This window comes from Sorghum bicolor, chromosome 9, assembly GCF_000003195.3.
Source record: "Sorghum bicolor cultivar BTx623 chromosome 9, Sorghum_bicolor_NCBIv3, whole genome shotgun sequence".
NCBI lineage: Eukaryota > Viridiplantae > Streptophyta > Magnoliopsida > Poales > Poaceae > Sorghum > Sorghum bicolor.
The window spans coordinates 49,806,010-49,833,320 of NC_012878.2; the positions used below are offsets into that span (position 1 = coordinate 49,806,010).

At 40.5% G+C, this 27,311-nt stretch overlaps 3 protein-coding genes across 3 annotated transcripts; 1 reads left to right on the forward strand and 2 right to left on the reverse strand.

Annotated features, from left to right (window-relative positions):
- On the reverse strand, nt 1,114-5,406 carry LOC8076968 (protein root UVB sensitive 6). The gene is made up of 14 exons (XM_002441068.2): nt 5,032-5,406; nt 4,404-4,502; nt 4,202-4,315; nt 3,842-3,913; nt 3,643-3,753; nt 3,396-3,515; nt 3,143-3,244; nt 2,981-3,053; nt 2,585-2,665; nt 2,438-2,502; nt 2,245-2,346; nt 1,969-2,151; nt 1,529-1,762; nt 1,114-1,439 (listed from the first exon to the last, which is right to left on the reverse strand). Exons 1-13 carry the CDS (start codon nt 5,389-5,391, stop codon nt 1,694-1,696), a joined length of 1,551 nt encoding a protein of 516 aa, XP_002441113.2. The 5' UTR covers nt 5,392-5,406; the 3' UTR covers nt 1,114-1,439; nt 1,529-1,693.
- On the forward strand, nt 15,973-18,093 carry LOC8058465 (glycine-rich cell wall structural protein 1). Its single transcript, XM_002439769.2, has 3 exons — nt 15,973-16,173; nt 16,597-16,771; nt 17,561-18,093. The coding sequence occupies exons 1-3, from the start codon at nt 16,044-16,046 to the stop codon at nt 17,655-17,657; spliced, it is 402 nt and encodes a 133-aa protein (XP_002439814.1). The 5' UTR covers nt 15,973-16,043; the 3' UTR covers nt 17,658-18,093.
- Nucleotides 19,311-23,517, reverse strand: LOC8076969 (KH domain-containing protein At1g09660/At1g09670). Its single transcript, XM_021448273.1, has 6 exons — nt 22,936-23,517; nt 22,318-22,403; nt 21,456-21,607; nt 21,246-21,362; nt 19,967-20,110; nt 19,311-19,869 (listed from the first exon to the last, which is right to left on the reverse strand). Exons 1-6 carry the CDS (start codon nt 23,043-23,045, stop codon nt 19,717-19,719), a joined length of 762 nt encoding a protein of 253 aa, XP_021303948.1. The 5' UTR covers nt 23,046-23,517; the 3' UTR covers nt 19,311-19,716.

Genomic DNA, 27,311 nt, shown 5'->3' on the forward strand with positions numbered 1-27,311 from the left:
TTTGACTGACCAGTTCTGATCCTGGAACCTTTGATCGATGACTTCGTTTGAAGCCAATATATGTCCAAATTATACTTCTGCAATTTTGTTTAATCACAGGACAGGATTTTCAAGATTTTGTGAGCTAAGAATAAGAGCAACTTTAAGAGCTTTATATCTTCAATATTGATAGAAATAGAGGTTTAAATAAAAAAACCTTTAGCAACACTTTTTAAGTACTCCCTTCAATCTCTTTTAGAGGCACATTATATTTTCCGCATTGATAAGAATAAACTATAGAGATTTTGATAGGAAAAAAAAACCTTTTAGCAGCTTTCAAGTTCCCTCTTCAAGCTCTTCATTCAGTCCAATGTCAAGAACTGACGCCCGCACGCCACGGAGAACAGGCGAAGAGTGTGGCCAGACCTTAGCAGCCTGGAAAAGGGAACATGACCCACGTTTCTGTTCCATGTTTCGGAAACATCTAGGTTACGGAAACACGAATGTTCTCGTTCTCCTGTTATAAAATGACACCCTAAGTTTCTGTTTCGGTTCCGGAGACGGAGATGGTTTCGGTTCCGGAGACGGGGACAGAAACATGGCCGCCGGACTGAGAGGAGATGGCTAGTGCAGCTCATGGAGGTCTCAGGTCTGGTGTCGCGCATGATATGCTTGCATTTTAAACATCAGCAGACGAGAAAATAACCAACAGATTACGAGATGTGCACGCCAATTTTTTAACAAATTGGGCAGCCCAGTTACAGGCCACGCAACTTCGTCAATTGATAGCTAGACCCTGAATCTTTATAACACTCTTATTACTTAAGTATATGTAGGTCAGATACGTAGGGCCACAGTGGGCATTTTACATCTACTAACTTTTCTCGAAATATAGAAGACATTTTGCCAGAGCTTTAGGTCTTCAAGCTGCTTCTCCAAAGCAGCCAGAGCCGTTTCCAGAGAAAACAGAGCAGAGCCCTGCTAAACTGGCCCGTAAGAACACCCCCACCATGGACGACGCATGACTAACAAAACAGAGCATAGCCCTACACATTGAGGGTCTATTTGGATCGCAGAAATTTCACAGAAATAGCGCAAATTTTTCACAAGAATCAGTTCAATTTTCACAAGGAAAACACAATGTGCATCCAAACACAACTATTCTTTACGAAAACTGGCATGTACAGCCCCTCAAATTAGGGAAATGAGAACCACGATACCGCAAGGAGGTTAGCAGGGAAATTGTTGTCAGATAGTCAAAAACAAATCAACTGATGACCACTTAGTCCGGTCACATTAGGACGGATAGCCGTCTCCATTATACAATACCGAAAGAATATACAAAAAGTTTGTTAGTTGGTATTCCGCAATTAGTTTGGAGCCCCTACACTGGTCCTTCATGAGTCAGCGCCCCCTCCCAGTGCATGTTTATCATGGTGTCTGTAGTAATTCTAATGTTCCTGCATACGGAAAATCATCATGCGGATAAGAGTGACTGCACGTTTATAGTAAAATAGTAGAAACATTGTGTTGTAGTGGGAGAACTAACCAGGTTCAAGAACTGTTCCTTCTGGGCTCATAAGGATTTGGTGCATTTTATGTACTTGAGCTGATTGTTGATTTAAGTTAGTTTTGCTGACTCACATAGGGCTGGACTCCAATTGTATGAAAAAGAACTCATCCTCTTCATCATGAAAAACGAAAAAGACTTGGATCATTGTGGTACTACTCCACACAATCTTGCTCTTCCCGGGTTAAGAAGTGATTCAGACATTATCCATCCCTGTGAGGAAAAAAGGGGTTATTAACTACAACAGAAGAAAAAATCATGTGTCTTGTCATGTTATTTGTTATTTCCCTGTGAGGAAAAAAGGGGTTATTAACTACAACAGAAGAAAAAATCATGTGTCTTGTCATGTTATTTGTTATTTTATTTGCCAGTAGTGCAGCCAGAGTGCAGGGGTGAGTTGTAATCAAAGTGATATTTACCTGTTCTCTTGCTTTCTTCTTGAAGACTCCATAAGATGACATAACGATCTTGCATGACTCTTCGATGTGTGGTACAAAGTCCATGTTCAGTGGGTTATACTGGTATGACCGATTGGCGTTCATGCGCTTCCGTGCATTCAGGTTAGCATGTGAAGCATTGATAAAATGCAGTAACACATGTGCCTGTTAATCAAAACATAATTGAAGAGGATAAGAAAATGCAAAGAACTTTAGCAGTTGAATCCTACCAAAGAATAGAATACAATCAAAACTTACATGGAAAGCAGCTTTGAGAATGTCATCTGGCTTTGCTTGGTCCTTGAGCAAAGCATATACCTTGTCCTTTGTCGGATTATATGTAACAATATACCTCTCATCCTGCAATCAAACCACATTGCAACTTCACAGACTGATCTTTGATTAAGCCAAAAGAAGGAAAACATACTGAATGGAGCAAATAAGGTGGTACCTCGAACAAAGGTTTTATAGCAATAAACGAAGCAGGTTCTTGAAACGCCTCCCCAAATCTTGATCCTGTAAGCGAACAAAACTGATTAGTAGAGGGTCCACATCGAATCTGCATACAGGAATATATAAGATCATTAAGAGTGCAAACCTATTGCGACTGGCTCATGTCGCCAAGGTGGATTAAATATTGTCTCTTGTGAGTTTCCATCCTTCAGTGAGGGTACATACCCTGCATCAGTGAAACAGGAGACATAAATATCACACTGGGTAGCATGCAAATAACAAACTGGTTACTGAAGACTGAAAGCTTTCATTTAAGCTCCATACTTCAGATACTAATTGCATGAACTAACAAACTATTTACGGATACAATTTCAGTTCCTTCTCATAAACACATCTGGTGTATTTAGAATAATGTCGCTAAAGATTTATTAGTTACTGCGTTGGCTTTGAAACACACTAGTATTTGCACACAAAAAAATCTCTTTGCAGAACTTGTACAAAATTTTGATTTGTGGAGACTAAAAAAGATTGGTTGACATACCAGTCCTGATGAAAGAATCCACAGCCACAGTGAACCTTGCCCTATTCAGGGTATTCAGTACAACAGATCTCACCTGGTTATAAAATGATATTAGTGCTGTTACCTGGAAGTTTATCAGAAAAAAAATCAAGAGCAACACACTAAAGGGATTTACAAGTGTACCTCATAATATGAACTGAGAAGATATCCGCACGACAAGACGGCAAAAGAAGTTACCAGTGATGGATTGCTTTTAGAGATTAGAATGCTCATTCCAGTTCCCAACTTCACAAACACAAAATAACAAAGAAAAGAAATGTTAAAAACTAAATCGGAGAAGGAAAAAATGAGAGCGATTAAGAAAACATAATATCATAATAACACAATGGCAGCAGCAAAGAAAGCTGCAAGTTCAATGAAAAACAAGAACACTTACCAGATCAGCAATGTTTCCAACACTTTCTCCTTTAGCAGTGACATCACCGATATTTTCTCCTTTTGCATATGCCTTGTAGATTGGTGTTCGAGTAGAGGTGGAAGTCACAGCAGCAACATTCTGATTGGAGCAAATGCATCAAACAAGTAGAATACATTTCATCACTCATTTTGCAGTTAAAGGCAAGTTAAAAATATTAGTAACATACTATAGCAAGAACCTGTAGCAACAAATCAGTAGGACAAACCTTAACAACATTTGCTATGCATGCCATTGGTAGGAAAAGTTGTGGGAAAGCTGCAGTAGCTAATTCTATCCCAGCTCCTAACTCCATCAAGAGATCACCAGAAAAGCGAAGCTATAGGAAATTTTCATTTCAATTAGTCATTAGCATGAAAGAAAATTAAGTACTGCAGAAGGACACACATTGAACCTAATAAATGCACCTGCTTCAGGTCATAATCAAATTTCTTCCCTTGGCGGGCAAAAAGCATCTTTCCAACACGCCCAGCCCCATCCTGTAGTAGCAAAACAATACAGATATCAGACAGTAGTACTTTTTGCTAAGGGCACATGGTGAATCTAGTTAAAATAAGTTACCGTTCACAAGTGCTATTTTCTGTAAGAAGGGCATTAACAGTACTAGAGATAATAGTTGGATAGATCTTAAAGACATTGTGTTCTTTATTCTGGATACTATATTGCAACCTTTGTTCTCTTTGAACATGACTTCGATAAAAATCACAGAAACAAAACTCTATTGATCAGTGTTTGCAATGAAGAAACAAAAAAAAAAGTATTTTTACCTTGAGTATCCAGTTGATAGCCACAGCACCAGATGCAGCCCTGCTTTGCGAGACTCCAACAGAGTTGAGCAAGGTTCTTGTTGTAAACACACCCATTGCTCCACCAAAGAAATGCTGACAAGAGAAAAAGAAAGGCAAAATTAAATAAAATACATCTATCCAGTAGATCATGGAATCTAAATATAACGTAATGAAAATATACCTTCATTGCTCTCCATGTCATGTATGGAACATATGAAGGTGTGACACTTTCTGGAAAGCCTTCGGGCACAACATATGACCTTATAAAGGACATTATTTCCTGCAGCAATAAAAATATGTGGAAATTGGAATCATTATATTGTATCATTCTAAATCATGATCATTCATTTTATCTAGTATTTCTATAGTTGAAAACAAAGGTAATTAACACCAAAATATCACAAGAAATCAACAACGAAGCCTACAGTCGCGGATCCAATCTGGACAGAAATTATTGAAATTTCCACACTTCGCCTCAAACAACCAGACACATGTGCAATTATAACTTCAAAATTCGGACCAAATCATTGCTTCAAGCATATCCATCCACATCATATCGGATCCAACATCCAAGTGCAAATTCTGATCCGTTGCTACTGCCAAAACCTCAAACACCAAAACACCAATAAATCCACACCATCCTTCCACCTCGTCAAATCACACCATCTCACCTCACCTCCTTGTCAAACCACACCATCTCAACCGTATAAACAACCACAGAGCAATTCGACAGAACAAAGAGCAAACCAACACCAACAGTGTCAGAAACCCCTCCCTGTCCAGGGCGCGGTAAGAGGAGATGGCCTCACCTCGACGGGCGGGAGCGGGGACTGGAGCGGGACGGCCTTGAAGGCGCCACCGACGGACGCCCTTCCCTTGGCCTTGACCGCGGCGCCGGCGGCGTCGACCACGTAGCTCCACCGCCTGCCGTCGACCTCCTCCAGGCACAGCACCCCGTCCCTAGCGATCTCGGCCGGCACTGCCGCCGTCGCTGGGACCCTGGCGGCGGCCGGGGCGGTGGCCTTCGCCGCGGTGGCCTCGGCCTCCCGCACGGCGGCGCGCACCGCGTCCCGCACGGCCGGCGCGGACAGCGTGACGGTCTGCGCTGCTGCCGCCGCCGCCCCCGCTCCCGCCGCCGCCCCCTGCTTCAGCCCCATCGCCGGCGCCATGCGGAGGGAGGGGTGGGGGTGGGGTGGGTGGGTGAGATTCAGATGTGGTAAAGGGCGTTGCCGAAAGACAGCGAAGCAGCGCGGCCGCGTCGGAGAGATGGACGAGGCTTTTATACGCGGCTACGTCTCCCCGACTCGCAGCCAAGAGATCGCGAGACAAGGCTACAAGTACTCGTGTGGTCTGTACACGATATTTTTTTTTACTTCTGATGAGATGATGACTGGCAGAGTGGGGTCTGGAGCCTGTGGGCCCATGTATCGGCGTGATGGGCCGCTGGAGTTGGGAGGCGGCGGGAAGTGGTTGACAGGTTGACGGACGTGTGGCTGGCTGCTGGCGCGTCCGGCGTCCGCGTGCGCTGCAGCGGGCTCCCGCTTGACTGCCAGGTGGGACCAGATGGAATTTTGGGGCCCACGTCTCACAGGGTTTACTACTTGAAGAATGGAGAAATGGTGGAAGGTTTATTTGGCTGACATTTTTTTTGTTTGTTTGTTCAGCACTCCAGTTCTTTGGGGGCGAAATTCCCTTTTTATTTAACCCTTGCATTGTCACCATATCACCGTAGTTTCCACTTTCTAGCTACTAGTAATAAAGAGAAATGGGAGAGAGCATTTTGGAGTGGAGCTTGTCATGTTTGACTCCTTTTTCCATGATTTTGTGGGTCTAGTACATTAGCTAACAGTTATTTTTATGTTTTCAAGTCAAAAGATAAATTGTAGTTGTTTTATTTTTTTTCTAAGTCAAACTTTTATACTTTGACCAAGTTCTAAGAATGCATAAATATGTACAACATCAAAATAGATTGATTTAGATAGCATGAAATATGTTTTGATAATGTATTTAGTTGACTAATATGTATGAACATGTTTATATGCAAGTTCTGTGAATAGATCTAAAATAATTGTTTTATTCCCTCCATCCCACCATTACATTAAAAACGTGTCAATCCTATTCAATCTCCAACTTGATATTTTTCTTTTTATCCCACAAATTCATTAACAACTTGTTCACTATCCCGTAAAATTTCCTAAAACTTGTATTCCCATTCCGTGGATTTTGAGCCTGTTAGCTTAAGCTTTTTTTACCAAATTTGTCAGTCATTCAACAATGTTTTTTTCTTATAACAAATCAGCGAACAGTACTTTTAGCAATGACTTTTCATACAAACGAATATGCTCTTTGATATCGTTGGACAATGATCTCAGAAGCAAAATGAATAACAAGTTTGACTTTTTGAGCGACATGCTATGTTATCTTGGCTTTGTTTCAATCATCTTCTGTGACCTTGTTTAAGGTGTGTTATCTTGCTCTTCTTGTTTTTATCTCTTCAATGTAAGGACTTTTTTAAAAAAAACTTCGTCGGATTCAACAAGACCTGCACAAGCTTCTTTATTTTACAGAAGAGTAAAGTCCACTACCGGTCCCTAAACTCATAAATCGATTGTTTAGGTCCTCAAACTTGTTCATCTGTGTCATCTCGGTCCCTAAACTTGTTCAATTGTGTCATCCCGGTCCCTAAACTTAGAAATCATCCGTTTAGATCCTCAAAGTTGTTCAGTTGTGTCATCTCGGTCCCTAAACTTGGTTTTGAATCTCATCTGGGTCAAAACAAAGCGAACTAACAACTCTATATCAAAAAATAATTCATAACTTTTTCATATGAACTCAAATGAAGACAAATTTTATACCAAAGTTATAGTACTCACCACAATCTACAACTTTGTAGTTGAAAAGTTTTTTATTTGAAGTCGTTTAGTGTTATAAAATTTAATTTTAAATTTTAAAATCTATAAACTTATAAAAAATATTTTGGGAACCTAAACGATTTTAATTTAAAAACTTTTCAACTGCAAAGTTGTAGATCATGTTGTTGCCTACAATTTTGATATAAAGTTTATCTTCATTTGAGTTCATATGAAAAAGTTATGAATTATTTTTCAATATAGAGTTTTTAGATTCGTCCTGTTTTGACCCAGATAAGACTTAAAAACAAGTTTAGGGACCGGGATGACACAACTGAACAAGTTTGAGGACCTATATGGGAGATTTTTAAGTTTAGGGACCAGGATGACACAACCGAACAAGTTTAGGTACCTCAACGGTCATTTTGCGAGTTTAAGGACCGGGATGACACATCTGAACAAGTTTAGGGACCGCTGATGGACTTTACTCTTTTCAGAACTATTCCTCCCTTTTGATTTAATTTATCTGATTTATTTATGTTTTGCTCTCTTCCAGTCCTATGTTACTACTTTCATTCCAATTTATAAAACACTTTAGATTTTTTTAGATACATAATTTTTGCTATGCACTTATATATACATTATGTCTAGATACATAATAAATAGTAAAAGTAATTTATCTAGCAAAACCAATACATCTTATAACTTGGAACTGATGGAGTATAAGCTAGCTTGTTCGTTGGTTTGAAAAGTCATGGTTGAAATTACTGTTGGCTGATTTATTGTGAGAGAAAAACAGTACTGACTGATAGAAAAAGTACGACTGATAAGACAAGCGAATGGGTGCATCCATCCTAAATTGTAAGATGTTTTGGTTTTCTAGATACATGTTTTTGTTATGTATCTAGATACGGTGTATGTGTATATGTAAGTGTATCGTAAAAACTATGTATGTCAAAAACATCTTATAATTTGAAATGGATGAAGTAATAAATAAGAAAAAATACACCACAATAAATATTTTTTTATTACTGCCACAATATACAATTGGTGGAAAGATCATGGGCAGTCACTGTACACAAAAGAAGAGAACAGCCAAAAAGGACAGTCACTGTTTAATATACACGCCTCAAGCGGCATGAGTGCTCTTGGACCTGCAGACGTATCAAACAGAACGAACACACAGGTTCGAACATGAAGTTTGCCAGTGCTGAAGAGCTGAACGAAAGCAGAATTGTTCATGATGTGCAGGTATGGTAACCGAGACCCTGCAGCTGCCATCAAGAACAGTCTATGCGAGGTCTATGACCTCACCGCCGCCGCCGTAGACCGAATCTATCCCAACTGCAAAGGCGAGTACCTTCGGAAATCCTGGCATGGAGAATTGGAGATGGAGCATGAGCAACCGAGGCAAAGATCGAAATTTTGGAGCAGCCACAGGCGCGGCCGGCGCATCACCGGGGTTATTATTACTACTGCCTTGCTCGATTGCTTGACAAAAGTAAATAAAAGCGACTTATATAATTTATTTATTTAAATAAATGAAAGCCTTGTTTAGTTCTGTAAAAATTTCGGATTTCGCTACGGTAGCATTTTCGTTTTTATTTGACAAATATTGTCCAATCGTAAACTAACTAGGATCAAAAGATTCATCTCGTGATTTACGGACAAACTGTGTAAATAGTTTTTGTTTTCGTCTATATTGAATGCTTCGTGCATGTGCCACAAAATTCGATGTGACGGAAAATCTTGAAATTTTTTTAAATTTCGGGGTGAACTAAACAAGACCGAACTGTGTATGTTATGGCCAAATAAGACGCATGCTTTCCAAAAAATGACGCGAGAGGTGGAAAGCTCCCGGCACCACGAAAAATCGGAACTCCCCAGCGACGTCCCCCACTCCCTTTCGTGCAGATTCCGCGCGATCGTTCATGGGTCATGACAGCGAGCAGCAGCCAGCAGCCAGCAGCAGATCAATCTGATAACGGACGGGTGGGGTGGGGTGGGGTGGCGCCGCATGTGCGGATGTCCTGCCAGCAGCCACGCGCGGCCGCTTGCTTCGCCCTCGCACGGCCGGGATTAACGCGGCGCGGCGCGGCGCTTGATTTTTCTGGCCTCGGCCGGCCCGCGGGGAATCTACCGAATCACGCCTTTGTTTTCGTGTGGACGCAGATTTTTTTTTGCCCCCCGGCGGGCCCGACGCCCCGTTCGTCGGCTCGCCGTCCACGGACCACCACCGGCCACGAGGACGCGCGCGCCCCGGTGCCCATCGCCATCGTCTCGTCGGCGACGGCGACGGCGAGGCGAGACTCAAGCGAGTCCTTTTTGTCGATCTGTGTCAGTGCTGCAGTAAACGATTCCTTTTCTCGGCGTGATCTCACAGTAATCCCAGTCCGCTAAAGGAAATCGATCCCTGTACCGGCACACTAGCACGGGGCGGGCGGGCAGCACGTTCGTTCTGCGCCTTGTCGCTGTCGGTGTCCGGGCGCGCGGATCCTTCACGGTGACCGCGCTGAACGTGGTACCGGGTTCAGGCCATCTCGCCCGCCGCCGCCGCCGCCGGCCATCAGCAGGTGGCGTTCGTCGCCAGCATCCATGTTTTTTTTTCTTCTTCTTCTTTGGTGTCCGGTCGGCGGCGCAGCGCGTTCGGCGTGACTTGAACGAGCCTCTTGTTTTTTTTTTCCTCCCATGCCTGCGCGTAACTGCTCACTTGACTAGGATGATAGTCGCCGGCCGGTCGGTTTTCTCTGTGTGAGATAACGATGGTCTGTCTGACTTAGGCGAGTCGCGATGCCAAGCATTTCTCTCTATGGCAACGGTGAGCACACAGCACACGCGTTCTTGTCTTCATTCATGCACCGAACAAACGGGAGAAATCATATTCTTGTGTATGGAGTGGAGTAGGAGTGTAGAAAGGGACACATGAACTCAATTTTCCCCGCTAATAAGAGCCAGGTCACCATCTTTGCACGTTGCCATCCTAGTAATCTAGTATTATATATGTGTGATTATGTTCCTACTTAATGTTGTACTATATATTATAGAGCCACGCACCATCTATTTGTATCTTTATATCACGCACCCGTACGTCTTAGTTTTGAGAAAAGGAGACAAATCCATGTAGTTTAAGCCAGTCGGTATGTATCAGCCTACTCAGCACTAGCTCGTCCTACTATGATCAAAGGACGGACGTTTGAATTGTTCTCCAGAGAGTGTAGTTAACTATAAATTTGGCTATATATGCTTGTAACGTTAGGGATGGTAAAATCTTGGTGAAAATGGATTGTTAGTATAGATGATGACTAAGCCAAATCAAGGTTGAGGCAAATATTATGCTCACCATGGCTGATATTATTGTCCTTTTTGTTCGATACATGGTTCTAAATAGCACGATATAGCTTTTTAGAGGACATACTGCTACGGTATTGCTTATTGTTTATCTATTGCACCTAAGGATGCTTTAGCTCCACTGGACACCACTATTTTGCTTAGCTACAAAATTCTCCTAGTGCCGCTAACCCCGACGAGAAGGAAAATATTTATTTTTTACTCCAGATGTGACTATAATTTGTAGTTCATCGATGTGTTCTTTACTAAGTAAATGATGTAATGAACCATTGAAAAAATATTGAGTTGTTTATTATTGAATGTTGGATGACTATGAACGTTTGATTATAGAAACGAGTATGATATTTGATTGGATGACTTAAATAATGGATGTGTAGATATGTTCTCCTAAGCCTTGGACGTGTTTGAATCATGAACTCTTCCTAGTTTTTTGTTTTTGTGCAGAGTTAGTTACCCTACATTCCTAATTAAAAGTTTTAGATCTTTCTAAATACGTAACTTTTGTTATGTATCTAGATATAGCGTATATCTAATACATAGCAAAAGCTACATACTTGTAGAAAGATATAGTGTGCCTCCAAACTGAACCGCAGACTGAGGTGGATATTTGATCAACAAACAAAATACATTGTAGGCATCGGACCATGGGATGTCATAGCAAAATTGAACCTAATTTCTAGTTTGGACCATCAACGATAAAAAAAGTGGAACTCTCGAGTATCTTGCACATGCAACTAATGCAAGACAAATGTGTATTTTTAGTTGTTTCAGAGATCCCATCAACCAATACTTACTCTGGAAGAAATGAACCATCTTCAAGATTGATTTTCGCCGGGCATGTCTCAACCTCGGTTCGATGTGTAGGACTAGAGATGCTCTTAGAAAATTCAAAATAACTTATAATTTGGAACTCAGGTGATTTTTGCTTGCAATCCTTTAGAGCTCATCTAAATATTAGAGTCAAAACAAGTTAAGTTTTAGTTTATTATTAATCAATAAATATAGATGTGGTACACATGCTATGCAAACATGTACTAAATACTAATTATTAACATCAGCGAGTACTACTATTCCAGCATGGATCAAGTGTGCTCATTATTAATATGGAAATCCAGTTCAAAAATAAAAAAAAGTGAAGCACAACTCTCAAGTATCTTGCACGTGCAACTATGCAAGGCAAATGTGTATTTCAATTATTTTAGGGGTCTCATCAACCGATGCTTACTCAGGAAGAAACGAACCATCTCCAAGACTGATTTTCACCGAGCATATGTCTCAACTTCGATACGATGTGTAAGACTGGAGATGCTCTTAGAGAATTCAAAATAACCTATAATTTAGAACTCAGCTGCATTTTGCTTCCAATTCTTTAGAGCACGTCTAAATATTAGAGTCAAAACAAGTTAAGTTCTAGTTTATTATTAATCAACAAATATAGATGTGGCACACATGCTATAGGCAAACATGTCCTAAAAACTAATTATTGACATCAACGAACTATTCCAGCATGGCTTAAGTGTGCTCATTATTAATACAAAAATCCAGTTCAAGTGAACATTGTCATGGGTTAATGTTGGATCTAAACCCCTGGTATTAATATAGTAGCACTTCATTTTAATATTTTTATGTTCAATTTGTTTTGTTTTTTAGAGACGATGGAGAATCTGGTTCTTTTTCTTTTTAAAAAATTCTAGGTACCACTTTGATTTCAGAGGAAGCATCCATTAAGAATAATATTATGTAGTACAACTCAAATTCAAATGTTTATTGGTACTGGAGTGTGTTGGTCAACATCGGCAGGCACTTTTTTCTTTTTGTGTGTGAAGCACATTGATCAATGTTTAGTCATAGAAGAATAACAATTAGTCCATGTCTACTGGCTAATCACTTGATGATGGAATTGGTTGACCCCACTAAATATTTAATATGTATTGTTTTTTGAGTGGTGAATAGTGCTAGTCTCTCTGATTACAGTCAATTAGTTGGTTTTTCTGCATACTTTGTGAAGCCAATATGGCTCTAGTTAGGAAATTTTTTTATTTTTGTGATTGAACAACAACATAATAAATGCGACTATCATGCTTATCAAGTAATTGCAATACAATATAAGCCACCAAAACTAGGACCATTATTGGGTATACATGAATAAGTTCTAGGGAGATTGCACGCACTAGATGGTCCCATGAGGTGACATTGCACATGTCAAAACATTGGCTCAATAATTCTACAATAATGAAATTGTGAATACTAGTATTTTAAGTAGGTGAAGAGTTTTAGATGCTCCAATAATCAAGTTGTAGATGTTAGAGGATTGCATGGAAGAAGGGTCCAAAGTGGCGCACAAGTTGAATATCTAAGTATTCTACCTATGATAGATGAATGGTTATGTGTACATGCTTGGATGTTTGGTCGATAATGAACAATCAAGATACTTTTCAAAACTTTAAAACTCATTTTAAAAGTTAACACATAAACAAGCCTCCTAGCTTCTTACATACATAATCGTGAGCACAATTTTATTGCACATTTAGTGAAAGGGTGGGATTTGTCTCTATTTTTTATTCTTTATGCAGTGTATAAACTCAAATGCCTCGAACCTTCACTTGCCTCCTGAACTAGTCATTGAGTTTGAAAAATCCCCTCGAACTTGAACTCTCATACCAAACGACATATGTACCTTAACTTCTAAAATAGGATAAAATAACCCCTTAACCATTTCAAAGTGTTTTTTTTTCTTATGCGGTTTTGCTTTGACACTTTGGGGCCTTCATGTTATATATATAATTATAACTTCTTCATATGAGGTCAATGAATCTATACTTTTATAAAAGCTGTAGAGTTAATGATATACATCTTTATACTCTACGACCTTTTATTTGAGATATCTTAAGGGCTCAAATATTTAATTAAGTTATCAAATTTTTAAACTTAAAATTTTTAATTTCTCAAATGAGCTAGATGTTGATGTGGTCCATACCAAAGTACTAGATTTCAATGCAATCTACAATTTTGTTTTTCGACAACTTTTTAAATCTGGAATCATACAAGCCCAAAGTTCTAAGTTCTTAGATTTTGAAATTCATTTTTTAAAAAGTTTCAAATGACCTTGGATGTTGACATTGTTTATATCAAACATGTAGCTCTCAATGGGATCTATAATTTGTAGTGGACAATATTTTTCTCTAAAATCATTTAGAGATACAAATATACATTTAAAATTTTCATATTTTTTTATTTTTTTCCAAACCTCCTTAGGACCTGTTTGGAATGGAGGATTTCCAAAGCAAAAGCAAAGGAATAAATTCCTTAGGAAATGTTTCTCATCTTGATGTTTGGAACAAAGAAAATATGCATTCCTTTCCAAAGGAAATGCTAACCTTGTTTCACGAAACATAGGGAAAAAAGCATCCAAGGAAACCTAAAGGAAAAACTCTTACGATATTTTCTCAAGTTTTCAAGCATGGAACCTTGCTTCTTGGGCACATATGACATTCTTCTTTTCTTGTAATCCGAACACCCAAAGTTTTTATTCCTATGTTTTCAAATCCTACAGTTTTCTATTTTCCACTCTTGTTCTATTTCTGTGTTTTTTCTTCCCATTCATTTATTTTGCATTCTTGCGTTTCAAATAGGCCCATTGACATAGTATATATTATAGTTATAGATATCAATATAATATAAAATTTTGCAGTTAAAAACTTTCTTTAAGATCATTTAGAGGCCTAATGAAAACTTTTTAAATTGGGATGGTTTTGGGGCCCAAATAGTTGTTTTAAGTTCTTTTTATTACAAAATTTAATTCCGAATTTTTCAAATTATCTTGTACGATATCAAATATGCTTAAAGAGATCTAAAACTTTTTGGTTGATTTTTTTCATTTTCAATTATTTATATTCGATAAAAATAGCATGTCTAAAGAAATGAAGACATGTCCATTAAACCTGTTCAGCTGCTGTGCAGTCATCGTATAGTGTTTTACCCTAACAACAGATGCAGCTGCAGCCGCGGCAACATTGCATTAAAGTGCAGCTGGTATTTTTGGTTTCAAAAGTTAAGGGGTAAATTATCCAATATTCAAGTTTTAGTGTTTTGTTAGAAAAACTCAACGATAATTTAAGGAGGCAAATCAGACTTCCGAAAATAAAATCATATGACTGTCAAATAATGCAGTACAATGTGAAATTGAAATATTTTCCTTAGTTTCCCATCCAAAAGGATCACAAGTAACAAAAGAGCATGTACCTTTTCTGAGGAATTATAGTGAGGCAACAATGTCACCACACAGCCGCGGTGCAAGCCCGTTCGCTTGTCTTATCAGCCGTACTTTTTCTGTCAGTCAAGTGTTTTTCTCTCACAATAAATCAGCGAACAATATTTTTAGACATGACTTTTCAAACCAGACAATGAAATCTCAGATGTTGTTGTCATTTGTCAATGCCTCACATAGTCACGTACAAGGCACTCAAATATTGACAAATTTTAATTCAATGGCCTAGTTTTCAGGCACCGCCTAATATTTATTACAAGTCATAATCATGGCCGCAAAAAAATGAAGAACATTCTTGGCATCCTTTTTTCAGTTTTTTTCTACTCGATTATTTGGCAGCCATTTAAGAGCCAGGCATTGTTGGTTGAGCTACTACCGGCTGCCCCCTCCCCTCCTTTCCCCCAACAACACTAGCATGGTCGGCTAGGGATGATGCTGACCTGGCAGAGGATGAGATGGGACCCATGCTGCTGACCAATGCTGTGCGAGTGTACAATTCCTGCTCTCAAGGGTCGGATATCTCAGGATAAGTAGCCCATGAGAGAGAGAGAGAGAGAGAGAGAGAGAGAGAGAGATTTTAGAAGGCCTTTTCTTGTGGACATGATTGAAGTGTAGCTGGAGGTTAAGATTCTCTTAAATTTTAATAAAGTGATGGAGGTTACGGGCTAATTATAAATTTTGCCGCTGCTGGTAAAGAGAACAGCACGGCACTTCACACTGACGTTCAATTCAAGCGAATTCAGATGCAATGGACAAGAATTCCAATCGCAACTTTTTTTTTTAAGATCTCCAAGCGTATCAAACTGTGCAATGTGCATCAGTGCATGAGACCACACATGTGACCATATCGCCGGAGTAATTCAAAATTCTTGCCTGATCTCCAAGTGTAGTCATTTTTGCAAAGTTTACCAGTTGTATTGTGACATGATAACGAGTCTATGATTTTTTTTACCTTACTATAATAACTCTATGACATTTAATTTAATACACAATAATTGAGACATTTTTTCTAAACCGAATAATCATGAGAAAAAGAAGAAATACTAGTAGAGAAGAAGCCAAAAGAGTGCACTCTTGCCGGACAACTCGAAGCCATTTTGGCCCATCTTCAGCCTTACTGGGCTATTGAGCCCAAGTAAAAAACCCAGCATCAATCGTCTCTGGGCCAGGCCGTGCGAGAACGATTTCTCCTTTTCCTTCTTCTCTATAAAAAAAAGTTTTATAAAAAAAATAATCAGCGCGAATCTCCGCGCAGGATCTAGCGTTCATATCGCTGCGCGCGCTGGTTCCACTCTGCAGTCAGGCAGTGACGAAGCGTGCGTGCGTCCAGAAAGCATCTCTGAGCCGTGCGCGAGGCATGGTCGGCGGAGGGCGGAGGGGTCCGCGGGGCCTGCCGCCGGCGAGGTCGAGGGTGCTGGGGAAGCTAGGACCCTCCTTCGGCTTCGGCGCCGGCTGCGGCTTCGGCTTTGGCGTCGGACTCATCGGCGGTAGTATAGTACCCCTGAACCCCTCCTTTGAACCCCATAATCAGTGTTTGTGATCTGGAGTATCTGCATCTGGGACTCGTGGCACTTAGCTTACGGTTTAGACCGATCGATTGATGAGTGATGACCAATCCTGGTTGGAGAGGGCTGGAATTGGGGATAGCTCATAATTTTCTCAACTTCATGTCGCTGCAACCTTATCGACATTTAGACCTAGCACTGTGGCAGCGTTATTATAGTGATACGTCAATGAAATATACAATATGTTTAGATTCAGGATGTTTGTTTTATGGAGTTGCCCTTTCTTAATTGATGGTGAATTGTTTGCAATATGTATTTCATTGCTTGATGCGTCCAATGATGATGTAAAGACTCTGAACTTTCAGTTAAACTCCTATTTCTCGTATTACCAATGTGGCTGAACAGGTGCAGGAGTTGGTTCTGGATTCCCTGGATTAAGCTTGGGCTTTGGAGTTGGTGCGGGCTGTGGTATAGGGATTGGCTTTGGTTATGGTTTCGGAAAAGGAGTCGCTTATGATGAGAATGGGAGATATTCAAACATTGGGAGATCAAATCAGAAATCTAAGGGCACTCCATCTGAGTAAGATATAACTTCATGCAAAATACCTGTTGCAAGATGATTTCACCTCATTCCTCTTGGGATGCCTGTTGTATCTGTGAAAATTGGGTTCTTTGAGCTGATAAAATATTTTTGTAATTTCTCCAATTACTCTGATGACATTAGACATAACCAGCATATAGGAAATTAATTACCTGTTTCCATACCTTGGGTACATTTTCATTATGCCTATTTCAGAATTATTCAGACCTTAAAAAAGGTAACCATTTGGATTATCGGTTAGAACAGTAATGTCTAGAAACCCTGCATGTAATTTATGTGAATGCAATGTACCCTTGTAAACTTGGTAAGACTAATAAGTTACTCAAAACAACCTTTTTTGTTGAAAGATGATGTAGGTTTTAAGCCCAAAAATCATGACATTAATACTGTTGGTCAATAGCCTCTTGTCCAACTGAAGCACATTTTTCGTCCACAACATTTTGATTTGTTCCCAGCAAGGTTATCAAGTCGTCTGGCTAATCACGATTAGTCAGGCTTATCGGTGCATGGTGATCGGTTATGCACTGTGATTAGTTGTGACTAGTCGGGTTGATTACTGCCATGGTGACTACGGTTCCCAGATATCTTTGCACTGTTATAAGCAAAAATATCTAAGGGCCCGTTCAGTTAGGACTTTTTCTAGCAGGAATAGTTCATGGTGAAGATCTAGCTATACAAATTACACAGCCATTCCTGGTTGGATTGGTTCCAGGGCTTGAATCCCTGGGAACGGAACGGAGCCTAATAAAGATTTGTGACTTTTTTCAGAGACCAGATTGATATCCTGGTTGATGAACTTATCGAGAACGCAAAGAAACTAATCAAAGCAACATCAAAGGAGATCGATAAGTGGAGGCGAGCTTAATCTAATTGGCACCAGGATCTGCTGATGTTTATATGCTCAGGACATTGTGTTAGGTGCATAAACCTCATTGAAACACACTATTGCTTGTGTGCGATTTGAGTTAATTCTTTGTAGGAGTCTGTACCTCATGAGAAACGTTGTCCATATTTTACCTGTAGCAAATGCTAGGTTTGCCCAGCGTGTGCTAGGATATGACTGAATGTGATTACAGAGTTGACCATTACATTCTAAACAATATGGAGGATCACCGTGCCGGATCCTTGAACTGTTTTAGCATGCCCATGGCCATTTTGTAATCTTGTAACTGTTGACCTGAATTGGTCACAGACTCTACACTCCGTAGCTTACTCCAGTATGCCACTCACTCCAGTCCCAGACTCCCAGTCCCAGCTATTGTACAAAGTACTAAAGTGTAACCTTAATGCCTTAATCTTTATGTATTCTTGTTTAGCAAGACTCAATGATTATTATTAAACGTAATTCTGGGTCAATTGAAGTGGGAGCTTATTTTCTGTCAAATCTCTCCCACTTTTGTACCGAAAAGATTCTCCTTGATAAATAATTTAAACTCCATTCAGCAGTCCATGTGAGAGGTGATTCCTACTCATTTTTCACAAACTGAAAACTTCTAAACAGGGCGGTAGATGGCTTGCTCGCTCATAATTAAGATCACCGACGGATGCATATCATACCATGGATCGTGCCTGGCAAAGCTGAAGCACTACAAAAATGTACAGGCAAAATGATTGGTGGCATCGTTCCTTCCAGATCTAACCAGACATGGTCGTAACGCAATGGCACCCATGATTACCTCGCTCGCCACGATCTGTTCATGGATTCGTCGAGCTCGAGCACGTACTATGATGACCGCACACCCCAAAGCCTCCTTGGGAGTTTATGGGACATGCCAAAAAAGGCATGTACTATGAAATGATGGGCGACCTTGCAGCATAACGGCAGGAACGACCATGGTAGATGCGCGCACTTTGGTTTGGTCATTTGGTCTAATCTGATCACTTAAACATGTTGTCAGCTTAGCATAAGTTATCTAGACAAATTCCTCGCAAAAAAAAAGTTATCTAGACAAATATTCCCTCTGTTCCACATTGTGTAAGTCGGTTTGACTTTTATAGTTTTATAAATACATGCTTTTTATTACGTATGTAGATATAATGTATATCTAGTGTATAGAAATCGTCTCTTCGGAGACATCCGATAGGTGTATACGCATCTCGAAAAGCCAAAAAGAGTAAACGGCTTACAATTTGGTTACTAAGATACCTGGACATAAATAGGATCTAGACCCTATATTGGTTGTTCTGCTTAATGAAACACATGTCGTTGCATGTTCTCGAAAAAAAACCCTATATTGGTTGTTGCCAAATTTTGCGTCATTACTGAAGGGCGAAATCATGCTGGCAATGAATTGTGATAGATTTGGCGAAAAATGAACTAGAGCAACATCTTGCGAGAAAAAAGAATGATCAGCAGAATTCATGTCCTTACAAAGCGGAAAAGAGATTCATGTGTTCTAAATGAGGCTTAATCAAATTCTGTTGGCTCGTACAACTAGTAGCAACAAAGGAAAAAAATGTTCATCCAAGTATCCAACTGAATTATTGGAAGAAATGTTTGGTCACGAGAGAAAGGACAAGAGTATAAAAGAATACACCAGTGCAAAATGTTACTGAGACCACAGTCGTCCGCAAGAACATCAAACATCTTCAACAAATCAGAACTAGCTAGTACATTCAAAAAACCTGATTATTTTTTTGAACACTACAATCCCAAAACCTACAACCACCAGAACCAATAACGTTAATTCAGATACTCAGAGAATAATAAGACCAAACAACAAGCCCTTGAATGAAGAGACTAATATCTTTCACATCGACTGTCCATTGCAACGACATCCACTAAAGCGCATAGCCGCACATCATGACCGGATCCACCGATCCAGCCCTGCTGATCCTCCTATGTACCAGCAATAATCTCCGGCGATGGAACATATTCGCACCATTGATCACCTCTAGCACTGCATTTTCAGAAATATATAAGATCACCGCCCTGTCTTTGCACGCTTCATCCCTGTGGAATTGAAGGGGGACACACTGGGACTAAGATAGGGGCTTGGGCTCTCCTCTCTTAGAGTGCCATTAAGTATAGCCAATTCTCTTAGCTGTTGTTTCTTGTAGTAGTCCATGGACTCATCCTGATGAGGACAGCAGTCAAGGAAACATGTAATGTCACTTAGAGGCAAAACAAATATTCGAAGCGAGTAGGAACAGACAATAAGTAAAATAACAGACCACTGGTTTCAGAAGATCCTCCAATATGGCAACTGCTTGGTTTAGTCGGGCATCGACGATATCTGCTGGGAACTCAGCTTCCACAAGAACATGCAATGGATCATTTAAGTGCTCATAGCCAGGCTTGTCTCTGAGTTTGTCTTCCTATTTTAGAAAAAAAAGTTTTATTTTTTTAGAACCTCTCCGTTATAATTTTATGATAAGGACTTTATAATATTGTTAAACACAACAATAATGCTCATAGAAAATGATTATAGTTGTAACCACCATAACTATTTGTATACAAACAAATAGCTGCTCCATATCAAACTGTTTATGATTCAAATTATTATTTTGGTAAGAGATCTAAGCACGGGGCTGTAAGTCAGACACAAAAGTTACACCTGACAAACGAAATCAGGATAAAATTCAGTTAGGAGGCTTCATCACTGTAAATATGAATTGATTTCTGTGATGATCGCAACTAAACAGAGCATTACAAAGATGTCCTAGGAATATCAATACATTGGAACTTTCAAATTAACAATTTTAAACGATAGTGCAATTATGGCCAGTATCCACTATACAGTGTATAACACAAGAACATACATGGAATGTATCTAATAAACAAAACAATATACCATTAGTGCATAAAACTCAGGAATCATAATAGAAATATGCTAGAAGGTTTGGTTTCCACTCTGTTTCCTAACTAACGTACTGCAAAGTCCAATATTATACATCTTGACAAGTCAGGGATTGCAGTGTATGACACTTCAATAGCAAAAACAGTGGAGATCGAAACTTCATACATCAAAGTAACATCAAATGGAACACAGGCAATTATCTGTTTAACAGTTTTTCTGTAATGGAACACAGGCAATTTAGATTACCATTTAAAAAATAATTTACTTGTAATGGAACACAGGCACTTTAGATTACCATTTACTAGTCAGATTCTGGTGGGCATATTTAAGAGTAAATGTTAAGTATTGTGGCGAAATACAAGTGCTCCTAAAAGGTTCCAAGCGCTCCAATAAGTATAGGCAACTACAACATGGCAGTTCTAATCTGTGTTTATTACCTTAACAGAGTCTTTCACTGAACCCCGTCCACAAATATAAACTCTACAGTGGGTTGTAGCTTCAACTCTTTTCAAGGAGTTCCCTCGTGGCCCCAACAAACGACCAACAAAGTTGTACTAGTAATAGCAAGATATTATGAATAATTTGGATTTGTGGTAGCACATGATAATGGAAGATATGAAGGTTCCAAATAGCTAAAAGTAAGTTGCACATACGTTGGGATACTTGTCAACAGGAACATCCATCCTAACAACCTTTTTCACAGTAGGGTTCCCAACAACTCCAGGAGACCCATTCCAGTTTGCGGATGGCGATTGGAGTACACCACGATACTGAGAAAAAATGGCATTTCAATTAAATCATGTAAATGAAGCAATTCAGGCATGTGAAATGAATAAGCAAAACAAGTTATGAATTGGGACAACCTCTGTTTGCATTCCTGACCATCCCTCTAGATCCATTGGTTGACCATTCATTGGGTGACCAGCTAATCTTAATGGGCTTGGGCTGCCATGATCGATTCTCTCAGGTTCAACAAAATTTGGGTTAGGTGGCAAAGAAGATGCTCGCAAAATTTCTGCATTAATGAAAACAAACCGTTAACCATTATGGGATGAAATCAAATATATCTTATCTGAAACACTACCATATAACAGAGGATGCTAGTAATGTCTATTTCAAGATCAGAGAGAAATGGAGACCACCCAGGCAATATTTTCAGACATGTCTAAAGCAGGAACTGAAACCACTGCAAGAAGCAGAATACAGAAATCACCACACTCAGCACTCAACAGCATAACGACTTACATAACAAAGATTCTAAAGTAACAACGGTCTGTTTCACAAAACAGATAACGATTGAAGTGTTCTAACTAACCATATGATTGAAGAATTTTACAATTACCAATTTCTTTTGTATGAGCTCTTGTGATTTAAAACGCTAGCGAAATATTCATACATTTGCATAAATGGTATCCATTAGGGATTTGTAATTAATATATGGTTGGCCAAAAACCATAATGTGCAGGACAAGTAATTGCTGTACATCCTTGGTGTGAATTAAATCAGTGACAAAGTTAGCACAAACGAGTCCACAACACAAACTAACAAAAAGGATGGACAGGGTTGTACTAGAAGATTAGCAGATTATGTCGACAGCAAGGATAGCTAAAAATAGCAACTAGCTAAATCATGCTCTTATAGCAGCTTGTATGCAAAACTATTAAGAAGTGCATATAAAAGTAACAATAACACATACACAGAAACTGAAAGGCAAAGGATGCCAACCTTGGTTCAGAAATCTGTTACAAAAAGGAAGAACTTGCATGAATGGGGCTAATTTCTGCCTCTCGGCAAGTAATTCAGCAAGATATCTGCCAAAGTTCCAAGCAAAACAATTTCATTAGCCCGATCAATTTTGTAGCTATGATGGTACTAAAATAACAACGATGATCACCCCATGCATTTAAAATAGAAAATCAGAAAACAAGAGTACCCAATGATAAGTACGACAAGCCGCAGAACAGTCAGAATTATCGATCGAGCTTAAAAAACACTCTAAGAATGAACTGGATGTCCTTCGTCGCCCAATGGAAGACACAATGCTGATTTATTCCTACAAGTCGTCTAACAACCAGCAACACATGCACGAAATCCGTCATTAACACGCGACCCAAAAATCTTCGACTTGGCAGATAACTATGGCAGGAGGACAGCATTGATCGACGCCGAAATCACACCAAGGCGGTTGTGATCAAGCTCGCGCATATCTCGCACGGAAGTTGCAAAAACTCGCATTCGAATGGTTTAGCAAATGGGATCGGCGAGAACACAAAAACCAAAACGTGGCAGAGATGTCAGATGGGATGCAAAAAACCAAGAACAGGAGGCACTGCACATACATACCTCTCCCTGTCTGAGGAAGAATACGTCATGGAATTGTGGCGATGAGGGGAGGAATGGACACCGGATGGTGAGTACTGGAAGAAAGGGGGCGGTGGGATCCTCTCATCCATGTCCCCCAACAACAAGGACACCAAGAATTCAAAAGAAAACCGCAAGATTGAATCTTTAGGCGAAGGCTAAGATTGAACTGAGCATAGGGTGCCAAGAGCCGCCGCCCAAGAAAGAATCAAGAAACAAAGAAGAGGATACAACTTGTAGCTATCAGAGCAAATGAATGGGGGCGGATGCCTGCGGCCTGCCTATACGGAATCCAAGGAAATCTAAAAGGACAGAAAGGTGCCAATAACCAAGGAGCAAGTATAGGGATGGGTGGGATTATATATATGTATGTGTGCTGCATTAAAAAAAGAAAAAGGGAAGGTAATTGCTGGGTTTTTTTTGTCAATCAATGATCAGAGGCAGAGAGCCCAGGCTGTTCAGGTAGGGGTTGGCAGACCAGAGCTCCGCTGTGGCCGCCTGCTGCTGTTCTTGCTCCTTCGCTCTTCCTCTCCTCTGCAGTAGAAGCAACAGCAGGCGAGGGAGGAAGGGAGGGGGGTGGGTGGGTGGGAGGGAGGAAGCGAGACAGTCAGAACAGAACTCCACGGGAAGAGAGGAGGGAGAGGGAGGCAGGAAGAGACAAACCCAGGAGAGGCGACAGGCAGCCTTGGATGCCCTCTCGCTCGCTGACGTGTGAATGTATCACACCGGTTGGTCCAGCTCAGATGATGTCCCTTTGTTACAAGTACCATCCAGCTCACACGATTGAGCTCCGCCTCCGCCTGCTTCTAGAGATCGTTACTCCTTTTTTTGAACATCTCCAAAGAACTTTATTGATCAAGAGTAGTTACATCATTTGCTAGAAAAGATAGAATAAAAGCAGGGGGATCATCGTCCCAAATACAATTCATCCTCGAATTCATTGCTCGCCTAGCTAATTCATGGGCCACTTGGTTGTCTTCTCTTCTTACATGCTCAATTGAAATCTCCTGGAATCCTCCCCAGACCGTATCACATTCATCATATATTGCCGCAGCGGAGTTTGCTGTAAACCCTCCAGCCCTCATTATCTCCACCACTTCCATGCAGTCCGATTGGATGATTAGGCGGTTTGCACCCACATGCTGGGCTAGCATAAGACCTTCCTTAAGAGCGTAAGCTTCTGCCATTTGAGCGTCAACCAAGTGAGCTATATAAGTATTTGTAGCTGCTATCATTCCTCCCGTGCAGTCCCTTATAATCGCCCCCGTACTTCCACATCCTTCTCCTTCATTATAGGATGCATCAATATTTTTCATTACATATTCCTCGGGTGGTTTCTTCCATCCTTGTCGAGTTGATGTAGCTGGTTTCGAAGCCATCTTGTAGTTCTTGGTTAGAGTCACAATTGACAAGCCGGCTCTTGCAGGAGTCTGTACTCTTTCACCATGGACAATCTGCCTTCTCTCCCACCATAAGAACCACCCACCAGTGAGGATTATTTCAGCTAAACCCACTTCCAGTCCCTGGACTTGCTCGCCTCTGCGGATGACATCCTGTAAGACCAAACATCCTGATCGATCATTGGCTAGGAGGTCACTGATTTTATTCCACATACCCATCGAGTTCCAGACTGCTTTGGCACGGTCACAACTGAATATGATATGCTTCACATCTTCCTCTCCATTGTTGCATATTGGACAACGTCCATCTTGAATTATGTGTCTCTTAGCCAAAACTGCATTGCACGGTATTAAGCCTTTTAGCGCTCTCCAACCGAAAATCCTGATTTTCCCCGTCACCTTTAGATTCCACAATTTCTTCCACGTCTGAATATGAACTCCGTCAGTCGGTAGCCCACGTTGGCGTTCTCCAAATCTATGTTTCCACTGAACATGGTATGCAGACCGTACTGAAAAAAGCCCATTCCTGTTATGATGCCAAGCCACAAAATCCTCTCGCCCTGGTGTGATCGGTATTTGAAGGATCCGATTCACATCTGTGTTTGAGAAAATTGAATGGACTAGCTGCTCATCCCATGTACTCGTAATCGGGTCAATTAACTCATCAACCTTAGTCACCAGATTGTTACCTCTTCTTGTTTGGATCTTCATGTTATGACTGCCCGGAATCTAGCTGTCTTCCCAAATATTTATTTGGGTTCCATCACCCACACGCCAAATGTACCCGAGCTTAAAGCATTTCAAACCTGCTAAAATACTCTGCCAAGTATATGAACAACCTGCCTTCATTCTTGCATTCAGTAATCTACCATCAGGATAATACCGGGCTCTAAGTACCCTGGCACACAAAGAGTCAGGTGCACTCAAAAGCCTCCATACTTGCTTTGCTAGCATCGCTTCATTAAAGGATTGTAAATCTCTAAATCCCATCCCTCCTTCTCCCTTGGGTAAGCAAAGTTTCCACCACTCTTGCCAATGGATCCGTTTATGATCATTGTCATCACCCCACCAGAACTGTGCAATGGCATTAGATATTCCTTTGCAAATTTTTTTAGGAATTTTAAACACCATCATAGCATAGACTGGAACAACTTGAGCAATGGATTTAATGAGGATCTCCTTACCACCATAGCTTAATAGCTTCTCCTTCCACCCACTTATTCTGTGGATCACTCTATCAATCAAATGTCTGAAGCAGTCGCTTCGATCAACTCCTATCAACGCCGGAAGTCCCAGATATTTATCCCCCAATGCTTCAGTATGAATATTCAGGGCCTCACAAACTTCAATTTTGACATTCACATCAGTATTTCCTGAAAAGAAAATACTTGACTTGGCTTCACTTATTTTTTGCCCTGAGTTGAGGCAATATCTTTGGAGGATATCCTTCAAGCAGTCTGCGTTTTTCTTGTCCGCATGCATCAGGATGAGGGAGTCATCAGCAAACAGCAAATGGGAGACAACCGGTGCTTCTCTACAGATTCTGACTCCCTCCAACTCTCCTCTCTCCTCAGCTCCTTGTATCATACAGGACAGCCCTTCCGCAACCATCAGAAAAAGGTACGGCGATAGGGGATCACCCTGCCATAAGCCCCTTGTTGGAGTAATCATCTCTGTTTCCACTGAATTGAACTGGATTCTATACTTCACCGATTTTACACATGCCATTACTAGCTTCACCCAGCGTTGATCAAATCCCAGCTTGATCATGATTTTCTCCAGAAAACACCACTCCACCCTATCATATGCTTTGTGCATATCCAATTTTACAGCACACAGCCCTCTCTTCCCCTTCTTATTTTTCATAGTATGAATACATTCATAGGCCAATAAGATATTATATGTGATCAATCTTCCCGGAACAAAGGCGCTTTGATGATGACTAATAATATCAGGAAGAATAATTTTCAGTCTGCTCGAAAACACCTTAGAAATTACCTTGTATACCACGTTACATAAAGAAATCGGCCTGAATTGTGCCACTTTATCTGGATTTTCCACCTTTGGAATCATGACAATAGTAGTATTATTCCACCCCTCTGGTATGGTGGAGTTGTTAATTGCGAGCATGAAAGGTCCTAATATGGCTAGAGAGGGGTGAATAGCCTATTTAAAAATTCTACAAACTCACTAGAGCAAGAGGTTAGTAAATAACAAAGCAAAGCTTTTTGCTCTAGCTCTAATGGGGTGTTTGCAAGCCACCTATCCAACAATTCTAGTTGATATAATCACTAGGCACACAAGAGCTATGTCACTACTTACACTAGAAAGCTACCTAAAGTTTCTATACAAGTAAGTAAGCTACTCTAGTTTGCGGGAATATAAAGAGATGGTTTGAACTTTATACCGCCGTGTAGAGGGGATGAACCAATCAATAATATGAAGTCCAATCATCGGGAGAAATCCAATGAACAAACACAATGGAGACAAACAATTTTTCTCCTGAGGTTCACGTGCTTGCCGGCACGCTACGTCCCCGTTGTGTCGACCAACACTTGGTGGTTCGGTGGCTAAGAGGTGTAGCACGAACCTCGTCCTCACTAGGACACCACAAGAACCTACCCACAAATGAGGTAACTCAATGACACGAGCAATCCACTAGAGTTACCTTTCGGCTCTCCGCCGGGGAAGGTACAAGACCCCTCACAATCACGGGAGATGGCCACGAACAATCACCAACTCGTGCCAATGCTCCTCCGCTGCTCCAAGCCGTCTAGGTGGCGGCAACCACCAAGAGTAACAAGAAAACCGCAGCTAGAACGATCCCCAAGTGCCACTAGATGCAATCACTCAAGCAAATGCACTTGGAATCACTCCCAATCTCACAAAGATGTTTAATCTATGAAGGAGATGAGTGGGAGGTGTTTGCTTAGGCTCACAAGGATGTCAAGTATGTTA

What these genes read in the sequence shown, in the direction of transcription:
- LOC8058465 (XM_002439769.2), top strand. Translation starts at nt 16,044, where the DNA reads ATGGTCGGCGGAGGGCGGAGGGGTCCGCGGGGCCTGCCGCCGGCGAGG. An exon ending in TGGCGTCGGACTCATCGGCG is followed by an intron (nt 16,174 to 16,596) that starts GTAGTATAGTAC and finishes GTGGCTGAACAG; the next exon opens with GTGCAGGAGTTGGTTCTGGA. An exon ending in TCTAAGGGCACTCCATCTGA is followed by an intron (nt 16,772 to 17,560) that starts GTAAGATATAAC and finishes GACTTTTTTCAG; the next exon opens with AGACCAGATTGATATCCTGG.
- LOC8076969 (XM_021448273.1), bottom strand. Translation starts at nt 23,045, where the DNA reads ATGGATGAGAGGATCCCACCGCCCCCTTTCTTCCAGTACTCACCATCC. An exon ending in TAACAGATTTCTGAACCAAG is followed by an intron (nt 21,608 to 22,317) that starts GTTGGCATCCTT and finishes TCATTAATGCAG; the next exon opens with AAATTTTGCGAGCATCTTCT. An exon ending in AGGATCTTCTGAAACCAGTG is followed by an intron (nt 19,870 to 19,966) that starts GTCTGTTATTTT and finishes TGTCCTCATCAG; the next exon opens with GATGAGTCCATGGACTACTA.
- LOC8076968 (XM_002441068.2), bottom strand. Translation starts at nt 5,391, where the DNA reads ATGGCGCCGGCGATGGGGCTGAAGCAGGGGGCGGCGGCGGGAGCGGGG. An exon ending in CTATCAACTGGATACTCAAG is followed by an intron (nt 3,914 to 4,201) that starts GTAAAAATACTT and finishes TTGCTACTACAG; the next exon opens with GATGGGGCTGGGCGTGTTGG. An exon ending in TTCTCAGTTCATATTATGAG is followed by an intron (nt 3,054 to 3,142) that starts GTACACTTGTAA and finishes TTTTATAACCAG; the next exon opens with GTGAGATCTGTTGTACTGAA.